General features: G+C 52.0%; 1 protein-coding gene across 11 annotated transcripts; it reads right to left on the bottom strand.

Annotated features, from left to right (window-relative positions):
- Window positions 1–1115: 1115 nt before the first annotated feature.
- Window positions 1116–13174, bottom strand: BABAM1 (BRISC and BRCA1 A complex member 1). 11 transcript variants are annotated; one of them, XM_055372088.2, is made up of 9 exons: window positions 13035–13174; window positions 11465–11800; window positions 8768–8826; window positions 6404–6524; window positions 6243–6321; window positions 4608–4656; window positions 3817–3946; window positions 3531–3617; window positions 1116–1608 (listed from the first exon to the last, which is right to left on the bottom strand). In XM_055372088.2, the coding sequence occupies exons 2-9, from the start codon at window positions 11747–11749 to the stop codon at window positions 1405–1407; spliced, it is 1014 nt and encodes a 337-aa protein (XP_055228063.1). In that variant the 5' UTR covers window positions 11750–11800; window positions 13035–13174; the 3' UTR covers window positions 1116–1404. The 11 variants fall into 11 exon arrangements, with proteins under 11 accessions (XP_055228063.1, XP_004060306.1, XP_055228061.1 ...); XM_004060258.5 differs by having other exon boundaries at window positions 4608–4632; XM_055372086.2 differs by having other exon boundaries at window positions 13046–13170.
- Window positions 13175–14925: the final 1751 nt, after the last annotated feature.

Here is a 14925-nt window from a genome sequence, read left to right as displayed (position 1 = left end):
CCAAAGTGCTGAGATTACAGCCGTGAGCCACTGCGCCTGACCAAGACCCCATCTTTAAAAACAATTTTTAAAAAATTTCCAGTCCCCGTTCTGCATTGCCCATTTTCAATCCAGCGGAACTAGGACTTCAGTATTTTGGAGGGCTGGACCTCTAAGAGTCTTAGTGTCCCATCTGCAAAATGTGAGAATCCTAACGAGGTTGATGCGGGGATTGAACAGGGGCTTGGGCACAAGGGCCTGACACACGATAGGTTCCAAAAAATGCTCATAGGGAGGAAAAGCAGTCACTCAATAAAGCTGTTTGTGTTTATTTTTGAGATAGGGTCTTGCTCTGTCACCCAGGCTGGAGTGCAGTGGCGCAATGACAGCTCACTGCAGCCTCGACCTCCTAGGTTCAAGTGATCCTCCCACCTCAGCCTCTCAAGTAGCTGGGAATCACAGGCGTGAGCCACCGAGCCTGGCTTAATTTTTGCATTTCCTGTAGAGACACGAAATGTTGCTATGTTGTCCAGTGTGGTCTTGAACTCCTGGCCTCAAGCAACCCTCCTATCATGGCCTCAGTACTGCTGATGGAGCTCTTAAACCTCCCCCTTAGGGATGTATGATCCAGGCCTGGCTGATCAGAACATCACACAACCCTGGTACATGACTAGCTCTTAATTGAAGGTCATGTATCCCCCCGGGGGAGTCCAATCATATCCAGGTGCTGAGAGAACTCTGCCTTGACCTGGATTGGGGTCTGGGGAGTGGTTGAAGCCATCACACACCTTTCCATTGGTTGGGGGGTAAGCAGGGCACATTGACTAGCAACCATGTAGTACCCTCCCAAATGGCAATGTTGTCCTAGCACCTGGATACAGCCAAGCCTGAAGCTGTTCTCTTGGCTTTTTCATCTTTTTTATTTTTGAATTTTTCTTTTTTATTTGAGAAAATCTCTCGCTCTATCACCAGGCTGGAGTACAGTGGTGCGATCTCAACTCGCTGCAACCTCCACATCCCGGGGGCTTTTTCATCCACAAGAAAGCAGCCACTCACCTTTGCTCAGTGGCTAAGTTTTCCATCACTTGCAATGAAGATGATCCCCATTAACACAAAGTGATTGTCGTGGACTTCGGTTAACGAGTCTCAAATTTTTATTTTGATGGCAAAAATCACACAGGGAAGAACAAAAATTATCCATGACAAACTAGGAGTGGAAATGGGCTGGGAGACACAGAAAATGAGTGCCCACAGTTCCTGGGATCCCTCCTGGAATCCTGGGATTCCCTCCTAGGACCCTGCAAGGTACCCTACGTGCCTCCTGGAACCCCCCCCCCCCGGAGGTCCCAAGGAACCCAGTTTGAGAACCAAGGCTTTAGGCCAAGGACTTCCTTGCACAAGAAGGTGCAGATGTACAGGGATGGTTCAGACAGTGGCCTCAACCTCAGTGGCTTCATCCTCCTCCTCCAGCAGGCTGTAGGAAGCATGGCTCTGGCAAGGCCGCTGCAGGGGGTGGGCCAACAGTTTCGCCATGCAGTTGTGCAACTCCAGGGCTGGCCCAGCCAGCGCCACCTCATACTTGTAGCTGGTACCCTTGGTATCCAGGCTGCCCATGAAGGCAAACATGTCCTGTGGGGGAGGCGGGGGTCAGTGAAGGGCTGTTCAGGCAGAGGTTACCCCAACAGGCCCTTCATACCCCTGGAGGGCTTCTCAGAAGAGGGGACATCTGGGGTGGGTTCTAAAGGGTGAAGAGGAGTTTGCCAAGCAGAAACCATTCACACATTCAGCAAAAATTCCCCGCCATGGACCCAGTGTTAAGGATCCGAAGAGGTCCCAGTCATGGCCCCCAAAGAGTCCCCAGTGTGGGCCGGGCGCGGTGGCTCACGCCTGTAATCCCAGCACTTTGGGAGGCTGAGGCAGGCAGATCACAAGGTCAGGAGATCAAGACCATCCTGGCTAACACGGTGAAACCCCGTCTTTACTAAAAAATACAAAAAATTAGCCGGGCGTGGTGGCAGGCGCATGTAGTCCTAGCTATTTGGGAGGCTGAGGCAGGAGAATGGCGCAAACCCGGGAAGCAGAGCTGGCAGTGAGCCGAGATCGCACCATTGCCCTCCAGCCTGGGCGACAGAGCGAGACTCCGCCTCAAAAAAAAAAAAAAAAGAGTCCCCACTGTGGAGGGACACAGTCAGATACAGACACATTCTCCTGGCCTCCACTTTGATCCTTCTTGAAAAACAGGGAGGGCTTCTCAGAGGAGGGACTTTTTATTTTACTTATTTTATTTTGAGACAGGGTATCGCTGTTGTTCCCAGGCTGGAGTGCAATGGCAGGATCTCGGCTCACTGCAACCTCTGCCTCCCGGGTTCAAGCGATTCTCCTGCCTCAGCCTCCTGAGTAGATGGGATTACAGGCATGTGCCACCACGCCTGGTTAATTTTTTATTTTTAGTAGAGACAGGGTTTCTGCATGTTGGTCAGGCTGGTCCGAACTCCCAATTCAGGTGATTCACCCACCTCGGCCTCCCAAAGTGCTGGGATTACAGGTGTGAGCCACCGCACCTGGCGGTATTTTTATTTTTTGACACAGGGTCTCCGCCCTGTCACCCAGGCTGGAGTGCAGTGGCTTCATCACAGCTCACTGCAATCTCCACCTTTCAGGCTCAAGCGAGCTTCCTGTCTCAGCCTCCCGAGCAGCTGGGACCACAGGCATACACCACCACGCCTGGCTAGAGGGGGGACTTTTGATTTGGGTATTGAGATATGAGGAGGAGCTGGTCTCAATTCCCTGTTCATAGTTGGGTAAACTGAGGCTCAGAGAAGTAAGTAGTCCACTCGAGGTCCCACAGCTAATTCAGGTCTGGGATGTGAAGGCCCAGCAGGGCCTGGGGAGTCCAAGAGGGATGGATGCTCCAGGCTGACGGTGCAGCGAGGTCAAAGGCAGGAAGAAAGGGAAGAGGGAGCCGGTCGTGGTGGCTCACACCTGTAATCTCAGCGCTTTGGGAGGCTAAGGCAGGCAGATCACCTGAGGTCAGGAGTTCAAGACCAACCTGGCCAACATGGTGAAACCCCATCTCTACTGAAAATACAAAAATTAACTTGGTATGATGGCAGGTACCTGTAACCCCAGCTACTCGGGAGGCTGACACAGGAGAACTGCTTGAACCCGGGAGGCAGAGGTTGCAGTGAGCTGAGATCATGCCACTGCACTCCAGCCTGGGAGACAGAGGGAGACTCTGTCTCAAAAAAAAAAAAAAAAAAAAGAAGAAGAAAGAAAAGCAAGCAAGCAAGAAAGAAAGGAACGCAGGGAACGTTGGAGATGGGGGAGGCAGGACTCAACATGTTGCCTGGACCATCGTCCCAATGGCTGCCATCCCATCAGTCACAGCAGACAACTGGGAAACGGCTGTTCAATGACCAATGCCATGACCTACCCCGGCCAGGGTTCCAGGGGTATCAAATAGAGGTAGAGACCCCCAGACCCAACACAGGTGTGTTCCAAGACATCCTGTCCACACCCGCCTGCCACTCACACCTGCTGCAGCCTCTCACCTTCCAACTCATCTCCTCCTCCTTCTCCTCGGTGCCATTGTGGATGTAAACAACGTCAAAGAAGAAATATGGGCACTGGAACATTTTCTGCGGGGGAAGTAAAGAACACCAGCTTCTGGGGCTTGGGTCACCCCGTGCCCCATGACTATAACTCCCCCATTTCTGCCTCAGACTCTGGGAACTTACCTCTAGGCACCCCAGCCTCTGTGGTTGGGAAGTACCTCCTGGTGTCTAACCACCATCCTCATGGCTGCAGGCACCCCTCCCTCTCCCAGGCCTCACCCACCTTCATGGGCTCCGTCAAGGAGAACTGGGGCTGGCAAGGTGGACGGCTGTAGACAAGGATGGTGCGGACCACATATGGCGGGGGAATCGTCTGCACGTTCTCTGTGACCGGAAGCTCAGTTTTCTGCTGGCTGCATACCCGGGAGGAGGGAGCAGTCAGAGCAGCCTGTGGGGGTCTGCCCCTCTTACCACCCTGAGAGAGATGCTCACCGGGCAGGTGAGGCCCCACTGATGTCTCCCAAGTTCACTGCTGCTGTGAGGCATCCCATAAGCGGTTCCCTCTGCCCTGAGCACGTTCCCAGCCCCACCCCTCTGAGTGCAATGGTGAGATCTCGGCTCACTGCAACCTCTACCTCCCAGGTTCAAGCGATTCTCCTGCCTCGGCCTCTCAAGTAGCTGGGATTACAGGTGCCCAGCTAATTTTTGTATTTTTAGTAGAGACGCGGTTTCACCATGTTGGGCAGGCTGGTCTCAAACTCCTGACCTCAGGTGATCTGCCCGCCTCGGCCTTCCAAAGTGCTGAGATTACAGGCCTGAGCCACTGGGCCCGGCCACCCTCAGTGTCCTGAACATCCCCCATCACTGCTGTCAGCTGGAGCTGCCTAGCAGCATGTGCATCTCCACCAGCCCCCATGCTCCCAAGACACACATAAATGAGGAATTGCTCGGGGCAAGGTAGGAAGGGAGGAGGCTTTAAGGCTCCCTAGATTACTTCTGTGCTGTTTGGAGCTTTTTCCCAGAAGTGACCCTTCTCTTTGAAGGTGAATAAGAATTTCCCCACAGGGGACTTACATGAGGCTGAAAAGTCCTTCCAGATCTGGTGGGGATGCTAAGGAGAAGGCTAGTAGAGCACGAGTGAGTGGGAAACAGGTGGCTTCCCCGATCCTGATGCCAGAGGAGACCCGGCACCCCTAGGGACGCACCATGTGACCCTGGCCAAGTCACTTGCCCTCTCTGACACACAAATTCCCCTCAGCATGGATCACAAAATAGGGTGCTGGTACCGGATGACTTTAAGACTCTTGGTATGCCAGGCATGGTGGCACACGCCTGCAATCATAGCACTTGGGGAGGCCAAGGCGGGTGGACCATCTGAGGTCAGGAGTTCGAGGCCAGCCTGGCCAACACGGTGAAACCCTGTCTCTACTAAAAATACAAAATTAGCTGGGCCTGATGGCACATGTCTGTAATCCCAGCTACTTGGGAGGCTAAGACAGGAAAATTGCTTGAACTCGGGAGATGGAGATTGCGGTGAGCCAAGATCGTGCCACTGCACTCCAGCCTGGGCAACAAGAGCGAGACTCCATCTCAAAAAAAATACTAATAATAAATAAGATCCACAGAGAGCCATGGGAGGTTTTGGAGCAGAGATGGGATGGGATGGAATCTAATTTATGTTTTAAAACAGAATGGGGCCGGGCATGGTGGCTCATGCCTGTAATCTCAGCACTTTGGGAGGCTGGGGTGGGCTGATCACTTGAGCCCAGGAATTCAAGACCAGCCTGGGCAACATAGCAAGACCCCATCTCTACAAAACATTCAAAATTAGCCAGGTGTGGTGGTGCACACCTGTAATCCCAGCTACTTGGGAGGCTGAGGCAGGAGAATCACTTGAACCTGGGAGGTGGAAGTTGCAATGAGCCAAGATCACACCACTGCACTCAGCCAGGGCAACAAGAGCAACAAGAGCAAAAAGAAAAAAAGGTCCCCTTTCCTGCATGGCTGGGGCCACTCTCCTCAAAATGAAAGAGCCAGGGGTGTCTTGTCCTCCTGGAAAAAACTCTCACCATTTATTCCTTTTTTAACTTACGAGAGTCCTATTCTATTTCAGCTTTGGGCCACACATGAGCCTTTTATGTCCAAATTACCATAAAATGTCCTGCGCCCAGGTTCAAGTGGCTGTAGGAACAATGGTGACATTTCCGTCACACACTGCCATTTATTGAGCACTGACTGTACGCCCAGTCCTGTGTGAGGTGATCCCCTTGTGGGTGAATTTTGGACCTCCTGAATACAAATCAGTTACTCTTTTTTTTTTTTTTTTTTAAAGACGGAGTCTCACTCTGTCTCCCAGGCTGGAGTACAGTGGTGAGATCTCAGCTCACTGCAACCTCCGCCTCCCGGACTCAAGTGATTCTTGTGCCTCAGCCTCGCAAGTCGCTGGGATTATAGGCATGGACCACCATGCCCGGACCAAATCAGGTACTTTTGCTTCTGTATTATTACAGCATCTCCATGGGGTAGGCAGCTTTGTGCCTTCCACAGTACAGATGGGGAAACTGAGGCTCAGAGGGGTGACTTTCCCAGCCTTGGCAGATCTGAGATCTGAACCTCAGCCAGCCAGTCATGACTTAGACTTTCCTGGGCCCCAAGGATGACAGAAGGAGACAGCCCCCTTCATGGGGACATCTCTGCCAGGAAGGATACTGAAGGTGGAACAGGAGGCCGTCTCCAGATCATAGAGGCAGCTACAGAGCTCGCGGGGGTCGGAGGTCAGGCCAGACAGCTGCAGGGAAGCAGAGGCCTCAGTGCGATGCTCCCCGGGCCCCAGGGGACCCCAGGGCACCCAACGCCTGCCGCAGCCTCACCCAGGCCGTGTCATCGTTCACCACCACCAGTGCAAACTCGTGGCTTTTGTCGATCTTGTGTTTTGTCCGCACAAACATCTCAATCATCTTCTGGGAGACATTGAGGGCGTTGGTTTTGGAGCTGGGGAGGCAGAGAGTACAGGGGAATTAAGGTTCCCTCAGGGCCGGGCACAGTGGCTCACGCCTGTAATTCCAGTACTTTGGGAGGCTGAGGCAGGTGGATCACGAGGTCAGGAGTTCAAGACCAGCCTGGTCAAGATGGTGAAACCCCCTCTCTACTAAAAATACAAAAAAATTAGCCGGGCGTGGTGGCAAGTGCCTGTAATCCCAGCTACTCAGGAGGCTGAGTCAGAGAATTGCTTGAACCCAGAAGGCGGAGGTTGCAGTGAGCTGAGATCGCGCCACTGCAGTCCAGCCTGGGCGACAGAGTGAGACTCTGTCTCAAAAAAAAAAAAAAAAAAAAAAAAAAAAAGTTCCTTCAGCCACCCTCCTCTGAAAACCCTGCATGATAAGGCCCTGGAGGTATAGGTCATACTGCAGGGGTGTGGCAGAGCTCAGCCACAAACCCAGTCTGGCTGACATCGGAGCTCCTGCCCTCTCCAAATGGGTCCCTCTGCGCAGCATGGGGCTCAAGGTTCCCCTAGAGTCATTGCAGGAACTTTGCTCAGCCATGGGCAGTTGTGAATGCCACTGAGGGGAAGAAGGTGTCACCTTCAACATCTCCAAAGAGGTCCTCAAGCCCCATCCAGGTCCTGCAACCCAAACTGTCCCCCACCCCAGATACAGCTGCAGGCAGCACATGACTCCAGACAAGGGCTTCAGGGCCAGCCGGGCCTGGGTCCGAATCCTGGCTCTGCCCCATTACTCTGAGCCCTTGAGCAAGTCACTTTGCTTCTTGGCGTCTCCAACTCATTGCTATGAATGGAGCCTCAATGGGCCATAGCCTTAACATTACCAGTTGTCCTTGCTACTCTTTTTTTATTTTATTTTACTTTTTTTGAGATGGAGTTTCGTTCTTGTTGCCCAGGCTGGAGTGCAATGGCGCGATCTTGGCTCACCGCAACCTCCATCTCCCGGATTCAAATGATTCTCCTGCCTCAGCCTCCCGAGTAGCTGGGATTACAGGCACGCACCACCGTGCCCAGCTAATTTTTGTATTTTTAGTAGAGGTGGGGGTTTCACTATGTCGGCCAGGCTGGTCTCGAACTCCAGACCTCGTGATCCGCCCACCTTGGCCTCCCAAAGTAATGGGATTACAGGTATGAGCCACCAAGCCCGGCTTCTTTTTTCCTTTTTTTAAAGAGACAGGGTCGGCTGGGCGCAGTGGCTCACACCTGTAATCCCAGCACTTTGGGAGGCCGAGGCAGGCGGATCATGAGGTCAGGAGATTTGAGACCATCCTCGCTAACACGGTGAAACCCCATCTCTACTAAAAATACAAAAAAATTAGCCAGGCGTGGTGGCAGGCACCTGTAGTCCCAGCTACTCGGAGGCTGAGGCAGGAGAATGGCATGAACCCGGGAGGCGGAGTTTGCAGTGAGCGGAGATCGCACCACTGCACTCCAGATTGGGCGACAGAGCGAGACTCCGTCTCAAAAAAAAAAACAAAAAAAAAGGGACAGGGTCTCGCTCTGTCACCCAGGCTGGAGTGTGGTGGCAAAATCATAGCTCACTGCAGCCTCAAACTCTTGGGATCAAGTGATCCTCCCAGCTTGCCCTCCCAAGTAGCTGGGACTCTAGGAGCATGCCACCATGCTCGCTAATTTTTTAAAAATACATCTAGAGGCTGGGTGCTCATGCCTGTAATCCCAGCACTTTGGGAGGCCAAGGCAGGCAGATGACTTCAGATCAGGAGTTTTGAGACCAGCCTGGCCAACATGGCAAAACTCTGTCTCTACTAAAAATACAAAAATTAAACGGGCATGGTGGTGCATGCCTATAATCTCAGGTACTCGGGAGGATGAGGCACAAGAATGGCTTGAACCCAGGAGGCAGGGGTTGCAGTGAGCTGAGCTCACGCCATTGCACTCCAGCCTAGGCAAGAGAGCGACACCCTGTCTCAAAAATAAATAAATACATACATACATACACATACATATATATATTTTATTTTTTTAGAGATGGGGTCCATGTTGCCCAGACTAGTCTCGAACCCCTAGCCTCAAGTGATCCTCCTATCTCAGCCTCCCGAGTCACTGGGATTACAGGCATGAGCCACTGCACCTGGCTCTTGCTAATCTCTGATACTGCCAAGCCTGAAGCCAGACCAAGCTGGTGTGAGTTTCAGAGTGAGAGCCCCGTATCTTTTGGGCTGGACCCTCCCAGCCATGGCTGCATGTTCAAGCCCTAAAATGTCCCTCTTACCCGTTGAACGACTCCAGCTTTGGCAGTGACATTTCCTCTGACAGGTCCAGGCAGATAATCTGCAAGGTAGTTGGAGGGTGGTGAGCGTCCTCTGACCTTAACGTTGGCCCCCACACCACTCATTGGCCCTCTTCAAGCTGCCTTGTCTGAAAAGGCAGTATGGTGACCTCTAATCCTCAGCCAAGCCATCTACTTTGAAAAGCAATGGCTTAGAAGAATGGGCACTGAACTGGGAGTCCAAGTAGATAAGTAAATAAATGAGCCAGAGAATGTGTGACACAGAAACACAGAAATGAGGATATAGTGGATCGAACTGTGGCTCCCAAAAGACATGTCCACCCAGAACCTGAGAATGTGACCTTATTTGGCCTGGCACAGTGGCTCACACCTGTAATCCCAGCACTTAGGGAGGGCAAGGTGGGTGGATCACTTCAGGTCAGGAGTTTGAGACCATCCTGGCCAACATGGCGAAACCCCATCTCTACTAAAAATACAAAAAATTGGCCAGGTGTGGTGGCACCTACCTGTAATCCCAGCTACTCAGGAGGCTAAGCCAAGAGAATTGCTTGAACCCGGGAGGTGGAGGTTGCAGTGAGCCCTGATCATGCCACTGCACTCCAGCCTGGGTGACAGAGTGAAACTCTGTCTCAAAAAAAAAAAAAAAGAGGCCAGGCGTGGTGGCTCATGCCTGTAATCCCAGCACTTTGGGAGGCCGAGATGGGAGGATCACGAGGTCCGGAGATCGAGACCATCCTGGCTAACAGGGTGAAACCCCGTCTCTACTAAAAAAATACAAAAAAATTAGCCAGGCGTGGTGGCGGTCGCCTGCAGTCCCAGCTACTCGGGAGGCTGAAGCAGGAGAATGGAGTGAACCCAGGAGGCGGAGCTTGCAGTGAGCCGAGGTTGCGCCACTGCACTCCAGCCTGGGCGACAGAGTGAGACTCTGTCTCAAAAAAAAAAAAAAAAAGACGCTTGGCACGGTAGCTCATGCCTGTAATCCCAGCACCTTGGGAGGCTGAGGCAGACAGATCACAAGGTCAGGAGATTGAGACCATCCTGGCCAACATGGTAAAACCTGGTCTCTACTAAAAAATACAAAAATTAGTTGGGTGTGGCGGTGAGTGCCTGCAATCCCAGCTACTTGGGAGGCTGAGGCAGGAGAATCGTTTGAACCAGGGAGCCGGAGGTTGCAGTGAGCTGAGATTACGCCACTGCACACCACCCTGGTGACAGAGCGGGACTCCGTCTCAAAAAAAAAAAAAAAAGAATGTGACCTTATTTGGAATCAGGGTCTCTGCAGATGTAATTAAAGTAAGGGTCTTGAGATAAGATCCTGTTTTGATGACAAGTGTCCTTATAGGAGACAGAAGCAGAGAAGACACAGAGACACAGTGAGAAAGGCTTTATGAGGACTGGACAGAATTAGGCAAAGACAGCCAGGCGCGGTGGCTAACACCTGTAATCCCAGCACTTTGGGAGGCTGAGGTGGGTGGAACACAAGGTCAGGAGATGGAGACCATCCTGGCTAACACGGTGAAACCCCATCTCAGTGGCTGGGTGCGGTGGCTCACGCCTGTAATCCCAGCACTTTGGGAGGCCGAGGCAGGTGGATCACGAGGTCAAGAGATCGAGACCATCCTGGCTAACACAGTGAAACCCTGTCTCTACTAAAAAATACAAAAAATTAGCCAGGTGTAGTAGCGGGCGCCTGTAGTCCCAGCTACTCGGGATGCTGAAGCAGGAGAATGGCGTGAACCCGGGAGGCAGAGCTTGCAGTGAGCCGAGATAGCGCCACTGCACTGCACTCCAGCCTGGGCGACAGAGCGAGACTCCTTCTCAAAAAAAAAAAAAAAGAAAGAAACCCCATCTCTACTAAAAATACAAAAAATTAGCCGGGCATGGTGGCGGGCACCTGTAGCTACTCAGGAGGCTGAGGCGGGAGAATGGCATGAACCCGGGAGGCGGAGGTTGCAGTGAGCTGAGATCACACCACTGCACTCCAGCCTGGGTGACAGCGCAAGACTCCATCTCAAAAAAACAAACAAACAAAAAAATTGGGCAAAGACTAGAGTGATGCAGCCACAATCCAAGGAATGCCAGGAGCCACGAGAAGCTAGAAGAGGCAAGAAAGGGTCAGGCAGAGTGGCTCATGCCTATAATCCCAGCACTTTGGGAAGCCAAGGCAGGCGGATCACCCAAGGTCAAGAGTTCGAGACCAGCCTGGCCAATGTGGTGAAACCCTGTCTCTACTAAAAATACAAAAATTAGCCGGGCGTTGTGGTGGGTACTTGTAATCCCAGCTGCTCGGGAGGCTGAGGCAGGAGAATTGCTTGAACCCGGGAGGCAGAGGTTGCAGTGAGCCAAGATCGTGCCATTGCACTCCAGCCTGGGCAACAAGAGCGAAACTCCATCTCAAAAAAAAAAAAAAAAAAAAAAAAAAAAGACAGACAAAATGAAGAGGCAAGAAAGAATCCTCCCTTAGAGCCTCCAGAGGGGCCATGGCCCTGCCGACACCTGACTTCTGGCCCCAAGAACTGTGAGAGAATAAATTTCTCTTGTTGAAAGCTACCAAGTCCATGGTGACTTGCGGCAGCCACAGGTAACTAATACAAAGGGAATGTTTGCAATGTGAATCCCAAAAGTCAAGATGCTAGGTTCCCTAGCATCTCAGAGCCCCAGGCCACCCCCTCTACTTACCACTTTCTCTGGACAGTTGACCCTTGGTGTCCGAATTTGGACCTCAGGGGCTGGTGGGGGCACCTGCCAGGACTTAGGGCCGGCTCCTGAAGTGTTGGGGCTCCCATCATCAGCACTGGCGGCCTCACCCTCACCCTCGCTGCGGCTGCCCACGCTGGCCTGTGCCCCCACTGCCCGGTCCTCAGCCCCTTCAGGATTGGAGCGAGTGCGGGGCCGAGGCTCTGCCGAGTGCTCCTCTTCCTCCTCCTCCTCTTCAGTGGGGCTGCTGGGCTCTGCCACTTCCATGGCTCCTGTGTGGCTAGATGGAACACCGACAGGGGAAGCCAGAATCCTGCCCTTGGAGTTTTAAAAACATTTGGTTACGGTCGGGCACGGTGGCTCATGCCTGTAATCCCAGCACTTTGGGAGGCCGAGGCAGGCGAATCACCTGATGTTGGAAGTTCGAGACCAGCCTGACCAACATGGAGAAACCCCGTCTCAACTAAAAATACAAAATTAGCCGGGCGTGGTGGCGCATGCGGATAATCCCAGCTACTCGGGAGGTTGAGGCAGGAGAATCGCTTGAACCCGGGAGGGGAGGCTGCGGTGAGCCGAGATCCCACCATTGCACTCCATCCTGGGCAAAAAGAGCGAAACTCCGTCTCAAAAAAAAAAAAAAAAAAAAAAATTGGTTACTAAGAAGGAAGAGGGGCGATGAGCCTCTTACTGATCATGAGTCACTCCTCTTAGGGAGTCAGTTTCCTCAGCTGCAGAATGGCTGCCTTTTACACCTATCAGCCGAGCAGCCACTCCGACATAAGATAACAGTCCCCCCTCTTTTTTCCTCTTTTTTTTTTTTTAACGTAGTGCTAGCCCCATGCCCCTACTCGGCCAGTGAGCACATCCCAGCTCTCTGGCCACAGAAAATGGCTCAGGGATGGGCACATGACCCAAATCAGGCCATTGAGTGGCAGCTCTGCAACTTCTAACAGTGTCATCAAGGAAAAGAGACTCTCATTAGAGTTGCAGAGCTGGTAGAATAAAGTTGAGAGCTGCGAGGGGCCCCTTTTGCCTCTAAGGTAAAAAGCGAAATGGTCTCCACCCAGAAAACTGCAGATCGAATTCTGACCACCCGGACCCAGCTCCTGTTAGACCCAATCTATAAGCCACCAACTTCCTTTTCTTCCTTAAGCCAGATTGAGTAGGGTTTTCTGCTACCTAAAACTGAAAATGTCTTGGTGAATAAGGGAATAATAACCTCTAGGACACCCTCGTCCCTAGCGGGTGTCTGCATGAGGGAGAAGCAAAATATTAGTACTGTGGTTCCCCTTGGAGAGAAACAGGACGCGAATGGAGCAGTTTGTCTATCTGGGCAATAGGCACGGGCTTCCCAAGATGGTCTTTGAGCGCCTTGCAGTCCCCACACCTCTAAGAAAAACAAGGCTTTAGCGGCAGCAAGAAGGATGGAGGCTACACTGCAGGAGAAACCAGAAATAAAGGCGGAAGCCCCAGGAAAGGCGAGGAGCTGGATCTCTTGGGGCAAAGGGAGCTGGGCCCCTAGGAACGGGCCCCGCACGCTTTTACCACCCACCTTCGGCTCACCGTAGCCTGAACCTCCTTCTAAATCAGCCGCCGACTCACTAGGAAGCCGCCATCTTTACAGCCGGAAGTTGTACGGCGCAGCCCCGACGCCTCCTGGGAAATGTAGTTCAGCGGGCTGCAGAACAAGCGGAGACAGAAACTGGTTGAGGCTAGGAAGAACTTGGAAGCTGATAGGCTGAAACCGGGTTGGGGGTGGGGTTTGGAGTGAGAGCTGCCTGGAGCTGGGTGCGGCGGGACCTGGAATGTGATTGGCTACACTGGAGCAAAGTATGAAATGTGATTGGATTAAAAAAAAAATTAGTGAATTTTTGTTTTTGGCCGAATCAGACTACAATAGTCAGTGCTTCTACCGTGATAGGCTGAAACGTGGAATAGAGGTGGAGCTTGCAATGTGATAGGCTAAAAGGGACAGAGAAGGCCGATTTAGGGAAAGAGGAGGAGCTGATTGGTGATTGGTGGAGCTGGCCTGAGCCTCCGTATGGGGCAGGTATTCCCATGTGGGTGTGGCCTGAGCATCCAGGGCCCTTCCAATTACTTCTTGTTCCTTATTTTACATATATTTGCATGAATCAAAAAATACTTACTCTGGTCTTATTGGGTCACTGTAGGTGGAGCGAAGCTAAGTCGGGCCTATTTCAAGCCTGCCTCTTTTTTCATGGCTTTTTTTTTTTCTTATTTTTAGAGACAGGGTATCGCTCTGTCGCCCAAACTAGACTGCAGTCACGCGATCATGGCTAGTCACTACAGCCAAGCGATCTCTCAAGTAGCTGGGACTACAGGCGAGGACCACCGCATCAGGCTAACTTAGGCTTCCTTCCATTTTTTTTTTAGACGGAGTCTCACTGTGTCGCGCAGACTGCCGTTGTCTTCTTAGTGCACAGTTCCCCCTTAGCCCCAGAAGTATTTATTTATTTATTTTTATTTTTTTGAGACACAGTCTTGCTTTGTCGCCCAGGCTGGAGTGCAGTGGCTCAATCTCGGCTCACTGCAACCTCCACCTCCAGGGTTTGAGCAATTCTCCTGCCTCAGCCTCCCAAGTAGCTGGGATTACAGGCATGCACCACCAGGCCCGGCTGAGATATATATAGATATATATATATCTATATATATAGTATTTTTAGTAGAGCTGGGTTTTTGTTGTGTTTTTTGTTTTTGTTTTTGTTTTTTTGAGATGGAGTCTCGCTGTGTCACCTAGAGCGGCTCTTTGAAGGCTCTAAGCCTTTGCCCAGGCAGTTCCTTCTGCCTGGAATGCTGTTCCTCCTGTTGCTTTTCTGGCAAGTTCTTTATCCCTCAAAGCTCACCTTACACAGCCCCTCCGGCTATTCTCGAATTAGAGCCTGGCCAATGTGGCCGGCTTCTTTGACCCTTAAAAAAAAAAAAACTGAGGAGTTGGGGGCAGTGGCTCACACCTATAATCCCAGCATTTTGGGAGGCTGAGGTGGGTGGATCATGAGGTCAGGAGTTCGAGATCAGCCTGGCCAATATGGTGAAACCCCGTCTCTACTAAAAATACAAAAAATTAGCTGGATGTGGTGGCGCGCACCTATAATCACAGCTACTCAGAAGGCTGAGGCAGAAGAATCGCTTGAACCCAGGAGGTGGAGGTTGCAGTGAGCCGAGATCACACCACTGCACTCCAGCCTGGGTGACAGAACAAGATTCCATCTAATAAAATAAAATAAATAAATAAACTGAGGCTTCAAGTGGCTCTTAAATGTTTCTGGGGCTGGTGGGGTCAGTGGCTCATGCCTGTAATCCCAACACTTTGGGAGGCTGAGTCCTGAGGTCAGGAGTTTAAGACCAGCCTGGCCAACATGGGAAAAACCCATCCCTAGCCGGGTGCGGTGGCTCACGCCTGTAATCCCAGCACTTTGGGAGGC

Source organism: Gorilla gorilla, chromosome 20 (assembly GCF_029281585.2).
Source record: "Gorilla gorilla gorilla isolate KB3781 chromosome 20, NHGRI_mGorGor1-v2.1_pri, whole genome shotgun sequence".
NCBI lineage: Eukaryota > Metazoa > Chordata > Mammalia > Primates > Hominidae > Gorilla > Gorilla gorilla.
This window is presented reverse-complemented; position numbering and strand designations above follow the sequence as displayed.

Excerpts from the sequence above, each read along its gene's own strand:
- BABAM1 (XM_055372088.2), bottom strand. The coding sequence starts at position 11,749 with ATGGAAGTGGCAGAGCCCAGCAGCCCCACTGAAGAGGAGGAGGAGGAA. Across the intron at positions 8,827-11,464 it reads TCAACTGTCCAGAGAAAGTG|ATTATCTGCCTGGACCTGTC; the intron begins GTAAGTAGAGGG and ends ACTACCTTGCAG. Across the intron at positions 6,525-8,767 it reads AAGCTGGAGTCGTTCAACGG|CTCCAAAACCAACGCCCTCA; the intron begins GTAAGAGGGACA and ends CTGCCTCCCCAG.